Raw genomic sequence first — 24679 nt, 5'->3', positions numbered from 1 at the left:
ATCAACACACTTATTTGTTGACTTAACAATACCAATTTACAAATACAAATAAATAAACAAATCAAGAAATCGATGGTTTTTGTTATTGAAATAAAAACATAATACAAATATAATTGACAAAAAAACTTAAGAATAATATTTTATTACTATTGATTTAAACAATAATTTTTTAATAAATACCTTCATTTTTAATCAAACAAAAACATTGAATTTACAACTACATTAAAACTTTTTGAGCATCCAATGATTCCACTCCCATAACCTACACAAAAATATTAAAATTAATTGTTATATAATGATTTCGGATAATATATTATCGTACGTAATTATTTTTGTTATTGCTATAAAACGTAACTTTCTATTCTAAAGGTAAATAAATAAATAATTTTAAAATACAATCAAACTTAATTTAATATAATTAATAATTATAGTTTGGGAGACGGTGAAATTTAGAGGAAAATACTTTATAATTTGTTGGAGATTATTGTAAGAACTATATCAAAATAATATATTTCAGTAATTCTTTTGTCACTTTCTGACTTTTCATGCAACTGTAAAATATTAAAGATCGTTATTATATTTATATATGTTAAATGCGTCTTTGTTGTTCAATCCGACGCCTCCACACATTCGCACATGGAATGTTATTCAATCCGACGCAAAAATTAAGGTGTCTCAGTTCATTCTTAAAGCATTCGCAACACAATGGTCCACCCTTCATCCGCCCGATCAATGTTTTTAGTTCTCGTCTGCGATCGTCCGCCCATTGCAGGTGGACGGACGATCATCCGGACAAGTGAAACGACCGAACTTTTGGTCGTCCCACACAGTCGCCTAATCGTCCGCCCATTGCAAGGCAGCGGACAAGGACGATCTCCGAAAAAAAATTTATAAAAAAATCAATTTTTAATTCTAAAAAATCATTTTATAAATTAAAATAAAAAAAACTATAATTTCACAATGATCCATACTAAAAGACAGATCCATGAATTAGTGAAAGAATATATTTTGTAGAATATAATCATTCACACTAAATGAGCAAGTTTTGCATTGCTTGAGTAAACCTTTAGGTTTTCGACTCCAACTTGCATTGTGACTTCAATGTGAGATAAATGGTAGGTTTAAAGATAAGTTTTCAACTCCAAGGTTCATTGTGATTTCGATGCGGGATAATTATTTATACACTTAAAAGAGAGTTTTTGTTGCTTTATGTAAATCTTTGTTTAATACACAGAATTGAAAGTTATTAGTTATTATTGTAAATTAGTTAGCACACTAGCGCAACTCATGGTAAATATGTTTAAAATTTTGACCTTTATTATACTTTTCTCATTTTATTCAATTAATGTAAGTGTTTTATTTAAATTTGTTGTGTTCTATAATAGTATATTTATATTTTGCTATTTTTTATTTGATTAAAATTAAATATAAAATTTATAAATTTTTTTTATATTAAGTAATTCATGCTTTTCATTTAATTTATTATTTAATTTTTCTATTTATAATAAGTGAAAATATAAAAAAAAAACAATTAACATAAAAAATTAAATAAATATAGGTAATTGATAGGGACGGACAATAGGGCGAAACCACTGCAGGAAAGGTCGGACTAAGAAATGTTGATGTGGTGATCACTAGGGCGGATGATCATCCGACCATTGTGGATGCTCTTATGTCTGGTACCATATATAACAATTAAATTTATTTAATAAAATAACATTTATAGTTTTCAAAACTCACTTTAGCAGAAATAAAATACAACTTTATGAATTTTAATGAATAAATAATTAAACCGTACAATTAGTGAGAAAATTAATCAATCATAATCTTTTCCTAATCAATTACTACATTTAAAATCTTACTTAATATATATCATATAAAAATTCACAAGCTTTAGGTTTCCCTATCCCACCGCAACACCACCTCTCAATCCTAAAACATGGAAGTCCGCTTCCACCGATGTTCCAAATCGGCACACCACCTGCGCTGTGCACACGTTTGTTATGGTACCAATGACGATCTTTCAAGTTTTGCCAAACGAATCAACCAAGGTAGCCCTAAACTATAAATCAAACTCTCTCCAATAATTTTCATCGCCAGTTTTTTCTGTCAATATTTTTAGATATAAGAGGAGTATCGTTTGACGATGTATAGTGATTCAATGAATGTGCAATTTATAAGAATATTTTTTCTGCAAGCACTATAGAAAATTAATGGGATGAATGTGGGAGGAGAAGAAAAGGCTTAATGAGTTTTTGTAACTGCTGAGCTTTAATGCCTGATGTTTGTTTGATCGTCCATTATCTCCAATTGCATTTACTACATGATATCAAACTGTGTAATGTAACGGCTGCATAATTTTTTTTATTATTTGCAAAACTTCCATATGACCAATGCAACTTCCATATAGAAAACTACTCCTAAACGACATATTGCTCAAATCATAAGTAATAAATATTTCATAATTTTCTTGACCTTTCATGTTTCATTATATAACTGCAAATTTAATTCAACTTCCACATAGAAATAGTTTTAATTCAAATTTCCATTAATACAAAATCAATAGATGACTTTTTAAATTAAAATCTCCAAAACTCAATAGATATTGAGAATTACAAATTCTAAACTCAATAAAGAAGAAAGAGAGTTGGGCCGGTGCACATACAATTAATTGAGCTTTTGGGCCCAATCACAATTAAATCTTATATATAGATTTGCTGACGAATAGGTTTCAGGATCTATGATGTATAAAATTAGAGTATTTTAGAGCTGCGCCACCGCCTCTCCATCCCACTCTCAATCTGCAGTCCCTCCGTCTGCCGCTCTGCTTATAAGGTTGAGGTATATATTTTAAAGTAATTTGTAGTGTGGATGAATTAATATATGGAATGGAAGCGTCATGTGTTTTGTGAATTTTATTTGTATCAGAGCAATGGAGGAAGAGGAAGACCGATTGAGCCAACTCCCTGATGACATTCTTCTTCTCATCCTCGATAAAATCGACATATATGAAGCGGTTAAAACAATGAGTCTTGTCTCCCATAGATGGAATAGTAGTATAAGATTACATTCCAAAACATAAGAGCATCCACAATGGCTGGCCTAGCCACGGGCTATCCACTCTCTCCCTGCCACGTCATCAGCACTAAAAATCTACCAGCCATGTCATCATTTTAATCAAATAAACTAGCCTAAAAATCAAATGGAAAATAATAATTGGTTGATGCTAAAATGTATAGACTTGAATAAAAGTTCTAAATTCAAACATTTCTTCTACAACATTATTACAAAACCAAAAATGCAAAAAATAGTCTGATATATATATGTTTTAACATAAAACTGGAAAAAGGTGAAAGAGAGAAATAAAAAGTTACTGAGTATTTGGTGAAAATAAGAAAATAGAAGATTTATCATATGCAGATAAAGACTAGTTTTAGTAGATATTCGAAATAGGAAAATAAGATTATTCATGAACGATTAAAATTTAATAACCTAAACCTAATCTTAAAATTTAATAATTACAAAATCCAACATTTATATTGGAAAATAAAGAAGAAAATAATTAGGCCCGGCCTACATTTACTTGGACACAATATATTGGGCTTTGTAAGAGTGCATATCGGCCTGATATATTTGGGCCCTATTATTCATGCCTATAACAAATAAATGTTTAAGGAGGAAAATAAACTGGTTCAACAAATCCAACATCTATATTTTATGTGTTGTTAATTTATTTTTGTTTAGAAAGTCATTATTTATACGATTATAGTTTGAAAAAATAATAAACTGCTAACAATTTATCATGTAGTAATGAATATAAAGTTAATAACTGCTACTCTAAAATTTAGTTCTGCCCAATTAAAGTCGATGGCATGGCACAAGTAGAAATATTTATGATAGATACGTGGAATCCGTTTGTTATGTATGGATACTAGTGAGCTTTAAAATAAACTCGAGTAAAAACAAGTGTGAACAAGAGTAGCATGAGTGAATCTAGGCTATATCAGTGTCACTGATACTTGTAGTGATCATGGTCGGCTAGCTTTGGTCGAGCAAGAAGACTCTCTACATGGAAACTGGCCGCACAACTCTGCAGATCTTCCTTCTCTCCACAACATTATGACCACTTCACTTGGATCAACACGCCCACATATTTCCACCAAACCAACATTAGACGTTCTGAACCACTCTACTCCTACACATCATCACATGATTCAACCCTTTTCAATTTCAATTCAAAATATCTATAAACAAATACACTTCAAATATACATACCATAGCATTTGTTCATGATCACGCTTACAACACTCCTCTCCCATCCAGATTCTTCGTCCACCATCAACATAAATTTCTGCAAAATAATCAAATACCAATTCATAAATATGCCTTTGAAAAGTAAATAATCAATCAAGACTTTAATTGCTTACCACGCGCATCCTTGAAGAAGAATTTCCCATTGGAATAAATGTTTCAGAGGATATAAAGATAGTTGTTGTTCGTAGAATTAACTCTCACTCATTGCTATTTATAAAAGAGAAAAAAAAAAGTATTTAAGAACTAGATTACATAGAAAATCTTCAGTCCAAAATATATGACTTTCACTCCAAGGTTGGATCAAATTAAAGAATTAGATTAGATATCCTACTATTCTATTAATACGTATGGAATTTGTCATTTCCCATCCTTTTTTTTTATCTATATCATTTAAAACTCATTTTCTTTTTTTATCCGTTTATTTGAGGATCCACTATTTTTTTTGCAGGGTTTTCTCGATCTCCCTTGATCTTGTTATTAATTATACTGCATTTTTTGGGGTCCTTTTGAGTCTTGTTATTTGATGCTAATTAAAAGGGCCTCAACTTCAAAGAATTAGAATATTCTCTAACATAAATTCTACTCCACTTGTTTGACTTGATTTGATAAATACTACACTTGATTCTTCATTTAATATTTTTAGATTTTATTTTGTTAATTTATTTACCGAGATCATTTACAAAATAATTCAATTAAAAGTAAAACTTACTAAAAGTGAATTTGTTGTTATCAAAATATATTAACCTACATATTTCCGTATATTTAAAAACTATAAGTGTATAATTACTAATTTAAACACTAATTTGAAAGTATATATTCACGTAAGATTTCACAGTAATATTTAAAATGTACTGTACTCTATATCTTATAGCTGTTAATGTGTAATTCACATCAAGATTTCATAATATTCTACGTCTTTTATTTGTAGTTTTTTCCATAATGTTGTGTTTTTTTCCATAACTTGATTGCATAAAGATATTAATCAAGTTAACCCACAAAAAGTGATTCAAAGACCCATTGAATTTACAACAACTCCATTAAAACTTTTTGAGCATCCAATGATTCCACTCCCATACCCTACACAAAAATATTAGAATTAATTGTTATATAATGATTTCGTATAATATACTACCATACCTAATTATTTTTGTTAGTGTGAAAATTAATCAATCATAATCTTTTCCTAATCAATTACTTACTACATTTAAAATCTTACCTAATATATTATAAATTTATAATAGTAGTATATCATATGCATATTAAAAGTTACAAAGTTTAGGTTTCCCTATCCCACTCTCAATCAATGGAGGAAGAGGTAGAGGAAGACCGAATGAGCCAACTCCCTGATGACATTCTTCTTCTCATCCTCGATAAAACTGACATATACGAAGCGGTTAAAACAATGAGTCTCGTCTCCCGTAGATGGAAAAACCTGTGGCGTTCCCTCCCCGGCCTCCGCTTCCACTTCCGTCCCGCCACCACCCCCTTCCGCATCCACTTGGAAGATTTTTCCATCCACTCTAGCTTTGTTTCCCACTTGCTATTTCACCGTGACGCCTCATCCTCCGTCCACGACTTCCACCTCTCATTCGACGGCCCTACCCCCAATCCACAATATCCATGCGGAGTTGACAGGGAATTCTTGGAGGAATGCTTGCTCTACGCCCTCAACCACGGCCTTCAATCTCTCCGCCTCCACTGGCCCACCTACCGCAAACTCAGGCTTCCGCCAGCGTTTCTCACCTGCAACACGCTGCGGGAGCTCGAGATCAGGGATTTGTTCTGCCCGGTTAAACTACCTGGACGCTTGTCTTTACCTAATTTGAAAACCCTTCATCTTCACACCATCTCTTTGGTCTTCGACCATCATCACGACCCCGACCCCTTCTCCGGCCTCCCACAGCTGGAGAAACTTACTCTCATTACTTTTATGTGTGATGGCCTTGTTGCTATAAACGCTCCAAAGCTTAGATTTCTTGAAATCGAGGATGATTATTTACAAGTGGAAGAGATCTCTGCCCCGTTGCTTACCTCATTTACATACAAGTCTTCTGATGCTTGGGAATGTGCAAAGGTGAACCTCCTAGTGTTGGAACATGTCTATTTAGACATTGATGAGGTTTTCAATAAGATTCGTAATAACTTTGTTAGAATGCTTCACCAACTTGGGAATGCCGCCACAGTTTCATTGACTTCCAATACTCTCAAGGTACATTTTTCCATCTCCTCATATACATATACTAATAAGTAGTGTGTTGCTTAAATGTATGTTTGGGTTGTTTGATATTGATAGATTCTCGAGCGCGAATTTGGTTCCTTTGAGCAAACTCCTACTCCATTTCCCAACATGAAATGTCTCAAGGTGATGAAAGGACGTTATATAAATCCCATAGTGTGTCTGAGTGTAATAAATGATTTGACCAGGACTTTGAACTGCGAGGTGGAGCTTTCTTCTAGTTTATTTTTTAGTGAACACATGACGGAAGAAGAAATATACAACTATCAAAACTCCTTATACTATCAAAACTCCTTATGAAAATGTAAAGTTGATAAGAGATTTTCTCTTCAACCAATTGGGAATCATTGTTGATTGATCTTTTTTTTTTTAAAAATGCATTTTCCCTTGGATTTGATTTGTTTACTCTTGAAGTTAGTTTTTACTTTTTAGATTGTTTGTATTTGATTTCATAGCTTATTTATTTTAAATCTCTTTAGATTGTATGATGTATATTATACATACTCAGACGCTTACTAAAGAGTTGGCAGAGATATATTTTTAGATAGAGAGAAAGCGTAGGACTTTAGAGCATCTCTAAAGGATAAAGGTATATCATCTATTTGCATTATTAAAAAATAAATAACCCATCTTAAAAGTAACAAACTCCAAAGACATAAGGTATATGGAGAGTTAAATTATTTTTTAAAAATTAAAAAATAATAGTACAGGATTACATTCCAAAACATATATGTATATAGTATCTTCTCAAATATCTTCCTTTCTTAGAGAATGATTTTTCATAGAAATAAAACAAATATGATAAGTATAAGATTTTACATGTCCAACAATGAAGAAGTAAAAATAACTCTTTAAATAAAAAAAAGTATAATGTTTTCTAAAATACATTTTCTCTTGAGAAAATGATTTTTTTCTAAAAAGAAGATAAATATTATAATTATAAGACTTTGCATGCAAGTATAAGTATCATATGTATGCATGCCCTTTGTTGACACCTATCTAGGTGACATTACATGACTATATAACCTAAGAATCAAATGGTAAATAATAATTGGTTGATACTTAATTAAAAATTCTAAATTCAACCTTTCTTCTACAACATTATTACAAAACCAAAAATGCAAAAAATAGTCTTAATTGATGATATACGTTTTAACAAAAAATGAAATAAATAATCATAAAAGTTAATACTGTATTGACAATTACCAAATCCAACATTTATATTGGGAAATAAATAAGAAAATAATTCAGTCAACATTTACTTGGAGCCAATAAATTGTGCTTCGTAAGATTACATATCGGCCCGATATATTTGTGCCCTATTATTCATGCCTATCACCAAAAAATGTAATGCATGGATAATAGTGAGTTTTAAAATAAATTTGAGTAGAAACATAGTAGGAGTATGAATAAGACTAGCATGAGTAAATCTAGGCTATGTCTATGTCATTTATACTCGTGGTGATCATGGTTGGGTAGCTTTGGTCGAGCAAAAACACTCTTTAAACTAAAAGCCGAACTCTAGCTTAAGTCGAGCAAGAACACTCTCTAAACTGAGAGAACAACTTTGCAGATCTTCCTGCTCTCCGCAACATTCTCACCACTGTACTTGGATCAACGCGCCCCCATATTTCCACCAAACCAAAATTAGCCATTGCACTTGGATCAACACGCCCCAATATTTCCACCAAATCAGTATTAGTCATTCTGTAACACTCTACTCCTACACAGAGTCGCATGATTCAACCCTTTTCAATTTCAATTAAAAATATCTATAAATAAAAACACTTCAAATATACATATTACATACCATAGCATTTGTTCATCACGCTTTCAACACTCTTCTCCCATCCAGATTCAGCGTCCACCTTCAAAATAAATTTCTGCAAAATAATCAAATACTAATTCATAAATATGCCTTTGAAAAGTAAATAGTCAATCAAGACTTTAATTGCTTACAACGTGCATCCTTGAAGAAGAATTTCCCATTGGAATAAATGTTTTAGAGGATATAAAGATTCTTGTTGTTCGTAGAATTAACTGTCTCATTCATTGCTATTTATAATAGAAAAAAAAAAGTATTTTAGAATTAGATTACATAGAAAATCTTCGGTCCAAAAAATTATTACTTTCGCTCCAATGTTGGATCAAATTAATGAATTAGATTATATATCCTATCCTTTTAATCTTGTTATTTGAGGATCCACTATTTTTTTTACAGCTGTTAGTGTTTAATTAGTTTTTTCCATAATGTTGTGCGTGTGTGTGTGTGTGTGTTTTTTTTGTTTTTATTGTACAATATTAGTCATAAATAGAGCGAATTATACATCTTTTAAACATCAAGATTTCATAATATTCTACACCTTTTATTAGTTTTTTCCATAATATTGTGTGTTTTTTTCCCCTCTTTTTGTTGTACAATCTTAGTCATATATAGAGCCAATTATAATCACAGCTTCAGAAAATACTCTATCATCGACTTCGCAATCTTCTGGAGATATACTAGTATATGCTTTCAATATTCATCGTTTTGAGAGGAAACAAAATCAGAATTATTTACACTAATTATGTCAAACGATGTAAATTAAGCATCGGACCATGAAAATAAAAATATCTTATCAGTACTCCCTTTAATTTTTTCATTCAATGCTACTCCTATTAATTTCTGCCAATTATACATCGAAAAATATACTAGTATTAACCTAATTATACTAACAATTTCTCCACAAACAAAAAGAAATAAGTACTACTCCATCAGTCCCATTAAAGATGACCCACTTTCCTTTTTGATTTGTCCCAATCAAGATGATCAGGAGTGGAGCCAAAAATTTGTAGATAGATGGGCAAATTTACATATGATGAAATTTTAAGAATTTGAGGAGGGGCATTTAGTGGGAAATTGAAAGAAATAAGTGGTAAAATATACAATATATACATGAACATGAAAATATGAGGTGGGGCAATTGCCCCTCTTCTCATTAGTGTAGATCCGCCCCGGAAGATGACCCATTACTTAAAATGGAAACACCTTTCTATCTCTACTTTATTCCTCCTCTCTTACTTTACTCTCCCCTCTTATTACACAAAATATAACTGCATAAAATTTCGTGCCGTCCAAGGAAGGGGTCATCTTCCTTGGGACGGAGGGAATATTTCCTCTATTCCAAAATATTTGATTGACTTATTTTTTGCACTCATTTTAAAAAATTTTAATAAATAATTAGAATGAATAAATAATAGGTAAAAACAAGATTAATGTAGAAGTCTTTATTGCAATATTTTCAAAGCTAAGTGCAAAAAAAAAGCCCAATTTGATGATCAAATTTGAATAGCAAAGAAAATGAATACTGTAGCGGCCGTTAATGGAGTAGTAATTAATTCCCGCCACAAAAACCCTAGCCTCAAGTTCATCTCTCTCTGCAATCGACAACAATGGAGGAGGAGGAGCCCAAAGCTGTGAAATCCAACCTCGTCCTGATCCTAGACTTCGGCTCGCAGTACACGCATCTCATCACCCGCCGAATCCGCGCCCTCAGCGTCTTCTCCCTCTGCATCAGCGGCACATCCACTCTGCAATCCATCGCCGATTTGAACCCTGCCGCAATCATCCTCTCCGGCGGCCCCCACAGCGTCCATGCCGAGGGCGCCCCCTGCTTCGCGCCCGACTTCATCGACTTCGTGGAGTCCAAAAACGTCGCCGTTTTGGGCATTTGCTACGGCCTGCAGCTGATCGTGCAGAAATTGGGGGGCGAGGTTAGGGTTGCCGGGAAGCACGAGTATGGGAGGATGGGGATTGAGGTGGACAAGGTCGAGGGCTTGTTTGGGAATAAGGAGGTCGGGGATAAGCAGAGCGTGTGGATGAGCCACGGCGATGAGGCTGTCAGGCTGCCGGAGGGCTTCGAGGTCGTCGCAAGGAGCCATCAGGGGGCCGTTACCGCCATTCAGAATCGGGATAGGGGGTTTTATGGTTTGCAGTATCATCCGGAGGTATTTCTCCAGGAGTATCTCTTGTTTGGGATTCATACATGTCAAAGTTTTGTTTTTTTTATTGATATTACTTTGTTGAGATTTTAATTCAATGGGAATTTTAAAATTTGGCTCCTATTCGTGTATATTTTTTGCAGGTAACACATTCACCGGAAGGGATGGATACGCTCAAATACTTCCTGTTTGACATATGTGGAATTAGTGCTAGTTGGAAGATGCAAGACATTCTTGACGAGGAGCTGAAGGTGATTAAAAGTACGGTCGGGCCTGATGATCTTGTCATCTGTGGGCTATCTGGTGGCGTGGACTCGACTGTTGCAGCTACCCTTGTTCATAAGGCGATTGGAGATAGGCTTCATTGTCTTTTTGTTGACAACGGATTATTGAGGTGCTCTTTTTAGATGCTTATTCATTTTAAATAAGTGTACAAATGATCATATGATGTGTTTTGTGTTTATTGTGATTATAATTTTCTTGTTCGTTCTTCGATTCTTATATAGGTGGCGTGAGAGGGAGAGGGTGATGGAGACATTCGAGAGAGATCTTCATTTACCAGTTACTTGTGTTGACGCATCAGAGCAATTTCTCAGCAAGCTAAAGGGTGTTACAGAGCCCGAGAAGAAAAGGAAAATCATTGGGGAGGAATTCATCAATATATTTGATTCTTTTGCTCAAGAATTGAAGCAAAAATTGGGAAAGGAACCTGTGTATTTGGTTCAAGGAACCTTGTACCCTGATGTGATTGAATCCTGTCCTCCTCCTGGAAGCGGAAGGAATCACTCTCACACGATCAAAAGTCACCATAACGTCGGAGGGCTACCCAAGAACATGAAATTGAAGCTCATTGAGCCCCTTAAACTCCTCTTTAAGGATGAGGTATGAGTTTCAAGTTGTTACTCTATGCATTTGATTTTGTGCTTTGCTGTTACTGTATTGTTGATGTAAGTGAATGCTTGGCAGGTTCGTGAACTGGGGAAAATCATGGGGGTTCCACAGGGCTTCTTGAAGCGCCATCCCTTCCCTGGGCCTGGTCTTGCAGTTCGTGTGCCTGGTGACGTTACATTAGGAGACCATTTGGACACTCTGCGAAAGGTATATAATAATTTTGTCTTGCACATCAACATGATATATACCGCCAGCTTGCATTTTCACTAGTTTTTGACTGGTAATCTGTATCAGGCGGATGAGATTTTCATCCAGTCGATCAAAGACGCTGGGATTTACGACAACATATGGCAAGCCTTTGCTGTGTTCTTGCCTGTACTAACCGTGGGTGTGCAAGGGGATCAAAGAACGTACAGTCATGCCATTGCACTGAGAGCCGTCACCAGTCATGACGGAATGACTGCAGATTGGTATGCGTATTCGATTCTCTCCTAACAACTATTTCTGCTCTTCTATCAAATATGGAGTGTGAATATCTTTTATTGCAACAACCAGGTATGACTTTGATCACAAGTTTCTTGCTGATCTATCCACAAAGATTTGCAACGAAGTTACTGGCGTAAATCGAGTTCTTATGGACATAACATCGAAGCCTCCATCAACTATTGAATGGGAATGAATGATCAAATGATCCAATTTTTTTGTTCACTAGTATCAGAAGTATAATATGCAATTTACCTCTTAATTTTGATGAGAAGATGCTGATTGAGGGATTCAGACAACTTCTGTGGTATATTAAAAAGTGTTTCTTTCGCAGATTGATTCTTTTGCATTTTTCAGTTTTCATGCTTGATGGAACACCAAGTGGTTCTGTTTAAAATACTAATGGTCAAAAAAGGCTCATGTACAAAAGAATTGAAAGTGGATGTCTGGCTACATCATTTCTGTAGATTTCTGACTCAGAATCTCTGACATGGATTTGATGATTTACTCATTTATTTATAATGTTGGTCATAGAATTCTGAAAAAAGAAATTGAGATTCAACTATTCAATTGATATCTTTTTCCCAAAAAGGGGAAAAGCAAACCTGTAAAGTACACACTTAAAACAATAAACTTGAAAAATAGTTTACCTCTATTAGCTTTTACACAAATTATATTATAATTAAAAATTAACAAAAATTTATGAAGCTGTTTTGACTCTTGAGTTTAAGTTCATCATCTGTTCTACACCTAAAAGTTATGCTGGTTTATCCATCCAAATCTCTAGTTTGAATCATACCAGTAGAGATTAATTTACATGACTAGAAATATTTACTGTCCATCATAAAAAAAGGTTACAAAAACTGCACTACTTGAAAAGATATAATTATACCTGCTAAATTAGTAATTAGAGGTTCTCAAACACAGAGTCTAACATGTTCAACACTTCCTGATAATTTTCTGAAGAGCTTCTTTGATCTCTACTGCTGATGGAGATTTCAGTCCCTCGCACTGCAAAATCATGCATCAGCTGTTAGCATAGATAGCTTCAGCTCATAATTTAAACAAAATGCAACTGAAGTTGTAAGGCATGCATCAAACTTTCACATTCATGGTCTTAGATGGTAGACCTTGGCATTTACAGTGATGGAGAGAGTCCCATCATTGGTGGATGACTGGATAGTCTGCGTTTCGAGGTGTATTTTGCTCAACGTCTCCATAACTTCGAACAACACGTGCTCCTTAAACAAGCACCTCATCTCAATCAAGACCACCTTGTTTGAGACACTGATGGTTATGTTATCAGTTGGGGAGGAGTCTCTCAACCGAGGTCCTGTCTTGTCCCTATGACCGGCCTTCCTCTTATTCATCGCTGGCTTCTTCGAATTGTTGTCATCTCTGTAGTTATCCGAGGTCCTCTCAATGGCATCCTGGGATTTGCTGTGTGTGGTTGACCCTCTCTCCATTGCTTCCTTGTAGGACTCCAGCTCCTCCACTCTTCTCTCGAGCTCCCTCAAGTGCTCTATCGTGTGGTCAAGCACCGATACTTTGTCACCCTGCAACAACGAGTTTCGTTTTCATGAAATTTAGTTTATGAGTCAGGACAATCTGAAGAGCAGATCATATACCTTTCCACCAGATGGGACTAGGGATCCAAGAATCATGAATCTCTCGTTTATTTTCTCTCGACGCTTCCGTTCAGATAAGACATGGTTTCTATCGGCTTCATCAGATTTGGGACAGATGTGATGTTTATCAGATTCAACCCTGCAACTTTGGTGTAATCTAGCAACTTCAAAGAGCACTTTCTTGAGTAGCTTCTGTGGAGTAGTTCCTCTTTGGGGTCCCGGAACTCCAACCTTCTTCCAGCAAACGAAGCTCGACTCTGTGCTCCCATTTCTGATGTAAGGTCCAAGAATCAATTGGTGAGAACTCTTCAAGAGGTAGGAAAGAACACTGTGGTAATGAACATCATGTCCTTGGCCTTCAGAAGATGTCTTTTGATTGCATTCCTGCATGCAGCTTTTCTTTTCCTTGTTCCCATCCGAATGTGGGATTACCGTCTCGGGTTCTCCCTCTGTTTGAGAGACACAGTCACTGGAATCCACAGAATTATTCAAGCAATTACTGACTGCATCTTCCATTACTGGCCAGCTTTGCAGTTTAGAAGCCTCACCGCCCACACCTTCCACCAAATTCGACTCATCTCTCAGCAGATTGTTTGCAAAATCATCTGAAGAGTTATATGGAGAACATATCTCCATGTATGGATCATCCATGAGCCGGTCAAGACCATCTTCGAGCATGTGGCCATGGTCGAGTCGTTCAAGATTCAGATCATTTGGGTTGCAACTGCTGCTGTCGAAGACAAGGTTAGGAATAAGGGGAACCGCCACTGAAGGACTCTTGAGGAACGAACTTATATGCCGAATCAGACTTGGATCTTCTGGAACCTTAAAAAATCGCGTGGACATTGCATGTTATCATAACAATAAATAAGTTCGATGAACGTAACCACAGAGGCTAAGATTAAAGTGGCATACTAGTTCAGTTGTCCCGAGCTCAACGACACCTCCTGAATGGGGAAAGCACACAATAGTCTGCAAGTTCAAATCAATGCAATAGATTCTTTAGAAATATGTTCTTTTTTACTCGAACCTGAGAAAACTTTAACGAGCTCAGATCAATACCTTGATCGATGCGCTCTGATAAAAGCAATGCGCGTCCAACCATCAAATTTGAGAAGAAGCAAAAAGAGGTTAAAACCACAATTGATTCTACGGGATACACATTTTGTGGGGTGATTCGTTTTCTGCTTACCTTTGCAAGCAAAGAACGAGAGAAGACTTTGGTGTCAGCCCGGTGAGCATTGCAGAGCCATATCATTTGATTTGCAGCTAATGTTCTCCCAGGCAACCTCAAGAGTTCAGAATCACAAAATTCAATATAGTTTTCATATTATTATATGCTTAATGTTTCAGACTCAAGCTCACAGATCATCATAATCACGTCCATCAACCAGAAATCGAAGTAAAAGCAAATTGATTCAGCTGGAAAGATAGGTACCCTTGGTTGGCGTTGAACACGAAAGACATACAAACCAAGAAATACCACTCTGCATCAGTGAGATCTTCAGGGGATAATGCAGTTGTAGGCCTCTTAGCTTGAGGTTTGGTATCACCGAGCGACAGAGACACGTAAAGCTCTCTTAATTGATCACTTCTCTGCAATCCCAACTGATCCATGTCCACCTCAGCTACTTGAACAGTCTTTCGTGTTTTTATATCACCGTTGTAGTACCCTTCGCACCATTCCAGCATCCTAAACTTGTCACATATGCATATAAGATTCAAAATCGACCATTAACAATGCAGTCACCAGCAAAGCTACATCCAAATCCCAACAAAGCAGGTGAATTCAAGTAACAAAAAAAAAACTTTTGTTCAAGCAATGTTGAGAAGAAAGCAAGCAGCTTTAAAACAGTGAATGGTGGAACATAATCACTCTAAAACTTAAGCCTAAATGCAAGCAATGTAGGAAGGCCAAACTCATAACATAAACATATAACAACACTGAAAAGAAAAATCATGACTGAAATTAGAGATTCCTTTCATATGTCTACTGCATTCAAACTTTTAGGGCAGTTTTCCTCACATTGCAGGAATTTTTTCAGCAGAAGCATAAAGAAGAAAATCAATTTTATTGGTTGGTAGTGGGGTGGGGAGGAATCACGGTAAAAATTGGATCTTTACTTACCCTGGTTGTATGCAAGAAACGGACCAGAAAATTGCATAGCTCCATTGAAAGCTTTGAACAGCAAGAGCAAGATGCGTCCTTAGATTCTGAGGCATTTCTTTCTGGTTTTGGTTTCCAGTTGCCATTATTGACCACTCTCTCTTTCTCTCTCCACCTAAACATATACTGAAAATATAAAAGCACAATAAAAAAGAAGAGAATTCCCAGATGGAGCTTGACAGCTGCACTTGAAATGTAGGAAGAGTAAAAAGTCACATCCCCATTTACATACATACACTGCTAAAAAAATGACCTTTATGTTCACCTCAAATTTTAGCCCTCATCATCATCTATAAAAACACAATCTTGGCATTTGGGGCAAAGATCGGAGAAACAAGTTTATCTTCACATGTTAAGATTCAAGAATAGTTCCTGCGGCATGCATGCATAATTCTATGTCGTGTGACAAGTATCATAGGAAATATGATTACCCTTTATCCCAAATTTTATACAGGGAATCTCTTTTTAAGTAGCATATGTGGAGAGAGAAAATGAGGTGCAGAGGAGTAGGTTAAATGGGCCAAATTATTTTCACTTTTTGCAAGTGCTAATTACAGTAAGTGATCGAAACCTGAGTGAGTGACAGAGTTGGATAAGATAGGAAAGAATTAAAGATTTGAAATGTGGTCCAAGAAATGACCTTACATTCAGAGACACTTGGCTACTTTTGTGTATTTTATAATGAGAAATCGATAATTCTGAATTAAATACTAGAATATTTAGGACATGTTTAACTTCATAATTTACAGCAAGTTAGTATGCTCTATTTTGTTGCATACTATGTTTTAAGGAACAATTTTGTGAAAATTTATATTTTCTCTTTCATTTTGTGTCTTGAATTTAAATAGTAGTAGTAGTATATCATTCCGATTTCCGTATACCGACTACTGGATTTAAATACAGGTAGCTAGACTAGTGAATTAAACACTTTCAACCAATAAATTTGAGAATTTGTAGTTCTGTGCATTTTTTGGTATTCCAGACAGCACTTTATACAAAACAGTTTAGTTACTGATGCCCACACCAGCAATATTAACAGGTCGAAGAAATTGATGTTTTCATATAGTGAAGTGGTCACATGATCAATTTGTCCCTACATCTGTATACACATGTTTGTGCTGGAGTACTATTTAAACTCAATGTCACACTCATGTCCCTACTATAATGTTAATTCTAGTAGTACTATTATTAAGTGTTGATTGATGACAAAACCCTGGTTGGGATCCATGGTTGGTAGGGAGTACAACACCACCATAGATTTCGCTAGCAACTACTTGACATTAGCATTTCAACGAGGTTCTCCCTCGTTGAAGACACGATATCCTCACAGCCCGTTTCGACAACCTAAGGGAGGCCCAAGACACCACATCTTGTGAATTAACTGAAAAACATCATGAGTGAGTGTTTTGGTAAGAATGTCAGCCGATATGAATCAAACATGATTCTGCTATAGAAGAGTGGAAACGATTTGAATATAATCTGTGACAAACTTTGGCAGATTTGAATACAGTTATAGAAGAGCTGGTCATGTGCCAAAGAAGCCAAGAGTGAATGAAATGAAGGTTCTATTAGAATTTAATCAGGGCAGTTGGGAGGTCTGGGGCTAAACAATGTGTCCGACAAGGACGAACGTGCTTGGCATGAACAAGGCTTACGCGCTTAGGGGGAACCACGGAAGCCCTGGTTGATGGCATTGTTTTGATTCTGGAATAGGCACAATTGGTCCGAGGAAGATCCGCCATAAGTCGAGAATGATGGTGACTAGCATTGCAGCACCTAAAGCATCAACAGCCACTCTTGGGAGGTCCCAAGCATCACTTGGTTCCTCATCGATCCTGCATTGCATATGATGCCAACCAAATAAGCAGATCAATAATAGTTTGCTACTTCAATAACATGAGCTTCGAGTTCTAAATTAGGTCCTTAATTTTGCACTGAACAACTATTTTTAACTTCAGTAATAATCATGAATTACCATTAACATCAGAAAGGCAATAAATTTTAGCAGTTAGACCATCATATGCATCTATGCTGATTTCAAATTTCAATACCAAAATCTAAGTGAAAGTCTTTTCCTATTGTAAGCAAGCGTACATTCATGAAGGAGTTTAATGATATATAAGTAGATATCCGTATTATAAAGTTGGGTTCCTAAACGAGTAGGCGCAAAAGCACACATACTCCAAACAAGCAACGCCATCTCAAGCACCCATAAATTTACAGCCACATAATAAAAGTTAGACACACATATACAGAGAGAGGAGCAAATATTACCTGAAAAACATTGGGAAACTAACGAAGAAATAAATTGCATAAAACAGGCAGCCAACTTTGTACATGACAGCTCGATCGACAAATTCATAATAGGGAAACTGCACATAGTCAATTAGAAGATTAATACTAGAAAATATCAATATATAAAAATGGCATATTGATAAAAATCTGAAATGCATAAAGATTAAACCCCAAATACCAGTGTTTGTTTGTGTCTTTACTTACATTAGAAATGGCTACAGTCTCCAGATATGCTACGAAATATGAAAGAATTAAAATCCAGGAAGCTTTAAACAGCCACTGTGTTGTTTCTGGCAAGTGAGCGACAGAATGCTGGATTCTGCGAAGTGTCATATTAGAAGAAACGTGGTAAAACAAGAAGCAGACATGCGTGAGAAGGAAAGTTGTATGTGGTACCTGCAAAACAGTTTCCATGGTCACTTTCAACTATTATGAATTAATAAAAATGTAAATAATATGATTTTTGGGCTCACATTATTCATCCTCCACGACGGGAATGTATATGAGGCACCCAATACCGTGAAAAAATAGTGGGTCCAGAAATAATTTCCAACGTAACTAAAGAGAATGATCCAGAGACTAGCCTGGAAGAAAAGAAATTTCTAGTTACAGCAAGATGCAAGATAAAACAACTCGCGTAGTAGTTATTAATTGATATGTACCAGAAGTGAACAACAAAAAATCTACGTATGAACCATTAACGTTTTGTTTTGAAGCATACTGTATGAGAAAATAAAAAGTTAGCTCATTTGTTTGCATGCTTACAGATGGGACATGACTTGTTTTGTCACAATCTAGTAAATTATTCTGCTCAGCATAAAGGAGTTATCCGTAATCTTCCATCACCCAGCATCATATCAATTTCTTAAGGAAGATAAGCAATTGATTCTTAAGATAGCTCTGTTGCAACATTTTTCTGGGAAAAACTCTGAAACAAGGATCTCATGTGATTTTTATCTGACATGGGAACTTGATTCTCAGGTTATATGTCATGCAAGTGATACGAGTTAACATTACCTTGTTTGATAAGAAATTCCTCAGAAACATGTGAAAGCATATTATTAGACAAAGATGATTAGATTAGTCATATAAATGTTAGTAACTCTCAATTAGTTTGGCAGAAAATTATAAGTACTTACTTTCACCCAATAACGATCTTTCCAACACAAGCTCCTATCTGCCTGAAAGAGTTTAAGAGGTATAAATACAATTTTACAATGTGAGCTGGAAATATGTTAAAGCTTATATCCTTATTCACATGATTTCTGCATTTAACATAAAACATGTCGCTAGTTAACAACTAAGTTTCTAAACATGACTTTACAATTTACATCTTCTAGGGGATAGGGAGAAATAACTCATAATAGAAACAAACGAATCAATGCGAGATTCAGTACAACAAATGCTGCCAGCAGAGCAATCAAACTGACCTTTACAACTTTATTCTCAAATGAATTTATTCACCACAAGAAAGAAAACCATAAACTCACCTTTCCAACAAAAACCATTGGAATTATAAAAGCAGGCAAAGCTGAAACAAGTCCAAGTAAGAGGTACTCCCACTCTGTAAAATTCTGGCAAAAGAATAAGAAATTTAAGAAATTCTAGTCAACAATCTCATCAATATAACAACAAGACAAGGACTTCATAGCACCATGTTCATCTATGAGCAAAATAAAGAAAAGTTATTTGTTGAAGTTAAAAGATACTCCATTAAGATTCTCAATATCACTAACTGTTGAAGTTAAAAGATATCAAATGATTCTCATCGCTAATAATTATATGGGTGGCCAGTTAACATGATTCGTAGCTCATAGTGAAGGCTTTATACTTCAAATCTTCCAAAATCTAGGATGTTCCATCTCAGTATCCATGTTATTAAGATTTGACAGGAAATACCATATCATTCTTCAGCACCAACAGAAAACATTCAAAATTTACATGAAAAAGAATCCTAACCATTACCTTTTCAAAATTTACATGAAAAAGAAAATTCATAACCTAGTTTCGAATAAACTCATGGGATATACGGATCAAAAGTTTCCCTTTCCCCCTCCCGCACTAAATCAATGAAGAAAAGGCAAATCAACAAAATACCTCGTAAAGTTTGTAGGGGACGACAATGCCAAGGCAGAGTGTGAGCCAAAAAGGTGTGTAGATGAGAAAGAAGAGTTCAGCCCATCTTTTGCTCGGGTTATGAGCTAACCAAAGATTTGAAGTTGAGCGATCCACTTCGCCACCTACGCATTTCGCCCCCAATTCAACAAAGCCGCATAAACGAATATCGATCAGCAATTAAAAAGCAGAAATTTACCTCCCATTTCCGTCTGCAATTCTGGCTGCAGAGAAGAGCGAGATTTAGCTGTGAGTTTGATGTGCTTCTCAGTAAGAGTAAAAAATAGTAGTGAGAGACTGAAAATCTATACCTACTGCTAATTTAGGGTATTATTATATTATACTGAAGCAGATTGAAATTGAATATCCTGAAATTGGCGTTCTGAACTATAATTTACCTAAAATTCCAATGGAGGTCGGTCGGATGAATGCAATAGCCCAGCACACGTGATTGGTGAACGACCCAATGCAGAAAAACCACGATGGAGGGGGAGAGAATTCCGGTGGTGATGGCTGCAGAGCTCAGTGAGGAAAAAAGGTAAGTATAATTTATCTTATTTTATTTTCTCTTACATTCCACTTTAACTTTCTTCAATTTTTTTTTTTATCTATTCTTCCCCCTTTTTTTTCTCTACTAAGTGAAGTATTACTTATTCAGTCCAATCTATCTATCTATACATATATAAAACCCGAGTTTTAGACAATATTTTAAATATGTATAAATTTTGGGAATAATTATGAATATTACTTAATAAGTTATGTTTATAATTTATGTAGCCAAGTGAAATGTTAATGCCATTAAATGTATAACTATATACTATGTAGTCAAATGAAGGATGTGTGCAGGAGATGATAACTGGTGATGAAGAAGGGCACCCGAGCTAGATGGAGGCGGTTAAAAGATATCGGGAAAAATGATAAGGTAGAGATGTATTGGAGTACAAAGAGAAGTCGGAGGGTAATGTTTTAATATGAATAAGTTACTATACCTAATAAATTGTTTGTTAGCAATACATTTTTTAATTAGTTGACCAAATTATATAGGTGAAGGGTTTACATGATTCTTTTTTTATGAGACATATATGATATAACAAATTCTTATGGATTTATGTGATGACTTGGATTAATGTGATGAATTTATTATTTAATTTAATAAATTACTCTCTTCGTCCGCCATTAAATGTCTCATATTTGACCGACACGGGTTTTAAGAAATTGTTTGACTTTATGAAGTAAAGTGAGTAGAAAAGTTGGTGAAATGTGAGACTTACTTTTATATATTGGTTTTGTAATAAAATGTGAGTGAAATGAGTTAGTGGAATGTAGGGTACACCTACCAATTATGGTAAAAGAGAAATGAGACATTTATTAGCAGACGGACGAAAAAGGAAAAATGTGACATTTAATAGCGGACAGACGGAGTAGATCTTTGAGATTGATAAAATATGAAGGTAGATTATATTTATTATATTTTTCAATGACAATGGCTTCCATATTTTGAACATTATAAATTGTATATTAATAATTTCATATTTATGGTGTTAGACATTAAATTTTACTACTATTTATTTTTTAAATAAGATTGTTCTTTTTATATCCAAAAATGTTTTAATCAATATATGTATTTTTGTTGTTTTAATATAATTTTAAATATTATACTAATTGCATAATTGATTTTAACATTTTACTTAAATTACTCTAGATTGACATTATACTTATTAGTTGTGATTAATTTTACTATATTATAATTTTATTTTTATACTTAATTATTGCTATATTCATACATCTATTTAATAAAAAAAATTTATAGGAGTATTAAATATACAAATTGTAACTTGCGGAAGTACAATTGTATATGAAATTGAGAAAACCATCTTAAACCTACTTACCACATCTTTTATTTATTTTCCGAAAAAATGATCAATAAAGATTGCCTATTAATTCTTGTGATGATCTGAATTCCTAACCTATTGAATTGAGAAAAAATGTTTTGTCAACTGAGTAGTGTTTCATCGCCTTCTTATTTTAGTATTTTTATTGTACGGAATGTGTTCAAATAAATAATAAGCCTGATTTTTGTAATTAAAATTTGAAGATAATTTATAATAGAAATATTTAGGAATAAATAGAATATATAAGAAAAAAGTAGAGAATTCTAGAAGAGAAAAAAAGTAGGATGAAAACTTTAGAACAAATACATATGCAGTCTATATATATGTCTATTGTAAATATTTTGTAGATGTTAAGTTTTTCGCAAGTTTAGTTTTTTAGTTTTCAAATTCGAGTGATGATAAAGTGATATATTAAATTAGTTTTTGTAAAATTAATTGAACCGTGCATCGCACGGGAGTAGATACTAGTAATTAGTGATGATTAAATTTTTATATCAATTTATAATATGAACCGTACATGCATAAAAAGAGAGTTTTTGAAATATTTATAAAACTGCTGTTCAAAATTAAAAATATAATTTGATTAAAACTGATTTTTGTTAGTAACTCTGTAGTACTCCCTCAATTGGCAATTTATAGATGATTATTTCATTATTGTCACTCTTATTTTTTCTTAATGGATAGTATTAAATGATACTAGTAGTAAATATATAATCCACATCTTTGCAATTTAAGACAATTTTAGACAATTTATGATAATTTAGAACATTATAAAATGAGACAACAGGACATCAATAGAAGATGAGTCGATTAGCTCCGCGGATTAAACATAGAGGGAAAACAAAGCATAAAATAAGTAGTGATTCAAATTCAATCGAAATCGAGAGAAATGTTGTCCATAATATTAGCAACAATCTCTTTAGACTGCTTGAGCAAGGCGACGCTGCTCTGTAGCTTCTTCCTCTTCTCCGCCACCGATGGTGGCTCGTCCAACATCCTCTCCAGCCCGTTCCCCTGTGGTCCCACCACCTCATAAATTATCTCATCCTGCATCTCCTTATTCACCACCTTTCCTATGCTGAACATTAAGTGCAGCACCATGTTATCGACCATCCTTCCCGTCACCACCTCCCAATATGCAGCCATCCTCATCTTCAGGTCGTATGCGGCCTGCACCACATCCGCGTTCACGCCCCACAGATGCGCGATGTTGATATCCCCGAACCCGCTCACTGGCGCCAGCGGGAAATTGCCGCGGATCCGCTCCATGAATCCGTTCTGCTCTGCCATCAGCTTGTTCCACGACGCCGAGTACGCCCCGTTGCACGTGTAGTCGGAGAGCTTCTCCATCTTCACCAGATCGGAGATCCACTCGGTAGAGTGGTGCTTCTTCCTCGAAATTAGGTTTTGCGCCGCTCGTCTGGTGCATGAGATCAGCTGCGGGTAGTTGTCGCAGTGCTTCAGCAGGACGGAGATCACTACGCTCCGGATGTAATTCCATATCTTCTCCGAGTAATCCAACGGCGTCGTCGATATCTCCTCCACTTTCTTCGCTAGCAGAGTGCGGAATGCAGATTTAGGTATGAAATTGGGGAGGCCGACGGATCGGCTTTCTTCTAGAACCTTCATTTCATCAACCAGAAAATTGTCGTTGCCTTCGCCGGATTTGGCAGATCGGAGCTCCTCGGAGTATTTGTTGAGCATTTCAGCTAATCTAGCAGAGGCGTGCATATTATCATCTGTGGGATACTCATCGAACTCGCCTTGTAGCAATATCTTCCTCAGAGATTCTCTAGCAGAGCAGAGAATTTTCATGAACGCAGTCATTGCTTCGCTGATTGAACTCAGATGCTGAGGCATCTTATTCAGCTCTTCCAGATTAGCCGAGAGCTTCTCGTTGATTTTGCGCACGATCTCAGGCAAGCATTTCACGATGATGTTGGCCTGAATGGTCGTCAACCTCTCCGCCAAAGCAGAGATTCCAACAATGGACTTGTCAATCCGTGAAAGCAGAGGATTATTCTCGAAGAGCTTCGCCTCTTCTGCCCGAGCTTCTTCATACGTCTCATCGCCGATGCGGTTTCTGACGCAGACGTAGCCGAGGCCGATGTTGACATCGTCGGCGACGATCTTCTCAAGCAGCCCCTCCGGCGACTTATCAGCCTTGGTGACGACGGCGAGAGTCCTATGGCCGGTTTTGTCCACTCTCTGCGACATCCGAATCGACTCGCAGGTGGGAAAATCGACGCCGGCGGATAAGACGTTGAGGATTATGCTCTCCTCCGGCGTGATGTACTTCATGATAATGTCAGAGATCTGCTCGGAGATGTCCTCCGGCTGGCCTTTGACCGGAACCCTAGTTATCCCGGGGAGATCGATCATGGTGAGATCGGGCACGCCTTTCTTCTTGACGACGAGAGTCAACGGAGTGTTGGAGATGCCCTTCCCTTTGCCGGCGATCTCCTGAGTTGTGTACATGATTTCATCGACGACGTTAGCCTCGTCGGTTTGGACGGTTTTGCCGTTGAACTCGAGGGAGAGGTGGGGGCGGGGATCGGAGTGGTTTTTGAGGCTCATGATGAGGGGGACGCGGGTGCAGATGCCGTCGCCGCGGGGGAGGCGGATGCCGGCGAGGGACTCGAGGACGCTGGACTTGCCGGAGGACTGGTCGCCGAAA

General features: G+C 35.8%; 5 protein-coding genes and 1 long non-coding RNA gene across 9 annotated transcripts in view; 2 read left to right on the top strand and 4 right to left on the bottom strand.

The window, feature by feature from the left end:
- Positions 1-2753: 2753 nt before the first annotated feature.
- LOC125214091 (putative FBD-associated F-box protein At5g56560) lies at positions 2754-6771 on the top strand. The gene is made up of 5 exons (XM_048114969.1): positions 2754-2835; positions 2929-3045; positions 5737-6523; positions 6608-6676; positions 6739-6771. Exons 2-5 carry the CDS (start codon positions 2933-2935, stop codon positions 6769-6771), a joined length of 1002 nt encoding a protein of 333 aa, XP_047970926.1. The 5' UTR covers positions 2754-2835; positions 2929-2932.
- LOC125210645 lies at positions 4103-4467 on the bottom strand. Its single transcript, XR_007174393.1, has 3 exons — positions 4428-4467; positions 4276-4351; positions 4103-4195 (listed from the first exon to the last, which is right to left on the bottom strand). It is a non-coding gene; the product is annotated as an uncharacterized LOC125210645 (long non-coding RNA).
- A 3130-nt stretch (positions 6772-9901) lies between the features above and the next one.
- Positions 9902-12238, top strand: LOC125210700 (GMP synthase [glutamine-hydrolyzing]-like). Its single transcript, XM_048110274.1, has 6 exons — positions 9902-10537; positions 10675-10925; positions 11038-11413; positions 11498-11629; positions 11717-11892; positions 11978-12238. The coding sequence occupies exons 1-6, from the start codon at positions 9983-9985 to the stop codon at positions 12099-12101; spliced, it is 1614 nt and encodes a 537-aa protein (XP_047966231.1). The 5' UTR covers positions 9902-9982; the 3' UTR covers positions 12102-12238.
- Positions 12239-12597: 359 nt separating this feature from the next.
- Positions 12598-16158, bottom strand: LOC125213807 (transcription factor GLABRA 3-like). Of its 2 annotated transcripts, XM_048114548.1 has the most exons (9): positions 15966-16158; positions 15662-15815; positions 14972-15226; positions 14726-14822; positions 14596-14610; positions 14449-14505; positions 13534-14358; positions 13036-13461; positions 12598-12916 (listed from the first exon to the last, which is right to left on the bottom strand). In XM_048114548.1, the coding sequence occupies exons 2-9, from the start codon at positions 15784-15786 to the stop codon at positions 12845-12847; spliced, it is 1872 nt and encodes a 623-aa protein (XP_047970505.1). In that variant the 5' UTR covers positions 15787-15815; positions 15966-16158; the 3' UTR covers positions 12598-12844. The 2 variants fall into 2 exon arrangements, with proteins under 2 accessions (XP_047970505.1, XP_047970506.1); XM_048114549.1 differs by lacking the exon at positions 15966-16158 and having other exon boundaries at positions 15662-15822.
- A 580-nt stretch (positions 16159-16738) lies between these two features.
- On the bottom strand, positions 16739-20655 carry LOC125213808 (cycloeucalenol cycloisomerase). Of its 3 annotated transcripts, XM_048114552.1 has the most exons (10): positions 20509-20650; positions 20310-20334; positions 20093-20235; positions 19486-19569; positions 19135-19176; positions 18469-18579; positions 18200-18391; positions 17975-18072; positions 17356-17535; positions 16739-17081 (listed from the first exon to the last, which is right to left on the bottom strand). In XM_048114552.1, exons 2-10 carry the CDS (start codon positions 20314-20316, stop codon positions 17078-17080), a joined length of 861 nt encoding a protein of 286 aa, XP_047970509.1. In that variant the 5' UTR covers positions 20317-20334; positions 20509-20650; the 3' UTR covers positions 16739-17077. The 3 variants fall into 3 exon arrangements, with proteins under 3 accessions (XP_047970509.1, XP_047970507.1, XP_047970508.1); XM_048114550.1 differs by lacking the exon at positions 16739-17081 and having other exon boundaries at positions 17129-17535; positions 20310-20373; positions 20509-20655; XM_048114551.1 differs by lacking the exon at positions 16739-17081 and having other exon boundaries at positions 17129-17535; positions 20310-20357; positions 20509-20645.
- Positions 20656-22793: 2138 nt separating this feature from the next.
- LOC125213806 (dynamin-related protein 4C-like) overlaps positions 22794-24679 on the bottom strand; it is a 5984-nt gene continuing 4098 nt past the window's right edge. The window contains exon 3 of the mRNA XM_048114545.1: positions 22794-24655. Coding sequence (XP_047970502.1) covers positions 22873-24655 — 1783 coding nt within the window. The 3' untranslated portion in view covers positions 22794-22872. The remainder of the gene's footprint in view (positions 24656-24679) is intronic.

This window comes from Salvia hispanica, chromosome 3, assembly GCF_023119035.1.
Source record: "Salvia hispanica cultivar TCC Black 2014 chromosome 3, UniMelb_Shisp_WGS_1.0, whole genome shotgun sequence".
NCBI classification, from domain to species: Eukaryota; Viridiplantae; Streptophyta; class Magnoliopsida; order Lamiales; family Lamiaceae; genus Salvia; species Salvia hispanica.
The sequence above is the reverse complement of the archived record's forward strand: the minus strand, read 5'-3'. Positions and strand labels throughout refer to the sequence as shown.

What these genes read in the sequence shown, in the direction of transcription:
- LOC125214091 (XM_048114969.1), top strand. Translation starts at nt 2,933, where the DNA reads ATGGAGGAAGAGGAAGACCGATTGAGCCAACTCCCTGATGACATTCTT. An exon ending in ATGAGTCTTGTCTCCCATAG is followed by an intron (nt 3,046 to 5,736) that starts ATGGAATAGTAG and finishes CGTCTCCCGTAG; the next exon opens with ATGGAAAAACCTGTGGCGTT. An exon ending in CCAACATGAAATGTCTCAAG is followed by an intron (nt 6,677 to 6,738) that starts GTGATGAAAGGA and finishes TGATTTGACCAG; the next exon opens with GACTTTGAACTGCGAGGTGG.
- LOC125210700 (XM_048110274.1), top strand. Translation starts at nt 9,983, where the DNA reads ATGGAGGAGGAGGAGCCCAAAGCTGTGAAATCCAACCTCGTCCTGATC. An exon ending in GTTGACAACGGATTATTGAG is followed by an intron (nt 10,926 to 11,037) that starts GTGCTCTTTTTA and finishes ATTCTTATATAG; the next exon opens with GTGGCGTGAGAGGGAGAGGG. An exon ending in ATTTGGACACTCTGCGAAAG is followed by an intron (nt 11,630 to 11,716) that starts GTATATAATAAT and finishes AATCTGTATCAG; the next exon opens with GCGGATGAGATTTTCATCCA.
- LOC125213807 (XM_048114548.1), bottom strand. Translation starts at nt 15,786, where the DNA reads ATGGCAACTGGAAACCAAAACCAGAAAGAAATGCCTCAGAATCTAAGG. An exon ending in GTTTCTTGCATACAACCAGG is followed by an intron (nt 15,227 to 15,661) that starts GTAAGTAAAGAT and finishes TGACAAGTTTAG; the next exon opens with GATGCTGGAATGGTGCGAAG. An exon ending in AGCTCGGGACAACTGAACTA is followed by an intron (nt 14,359 to 14,448) that starts GTATGCCACTTT and finishes CGATTTTTTAAG; the next exon opens with GTTCCAGAAGATCCAAGTCT.
- LOC125213808 (XM_048114550.1), bottom strand. An exon ending in CGTCGTGGAGGATGAATAAT is followed by an intron (nt 18,392 to 18,468) that starts GTGAGCCCAAAA and finishes ACTGTTTTGCAG; the next exon opens with GTACCACATACAACTTTCCT. An exon ending in AGACTGTAGCCATTTCTAAT is followed by an intron (nt 18,073 to 18,199) that starts GTAAGTAAAGAC and finishes GACTATGTGCAG; the next exon opens with TTTCCCTATTATGAATTTGT.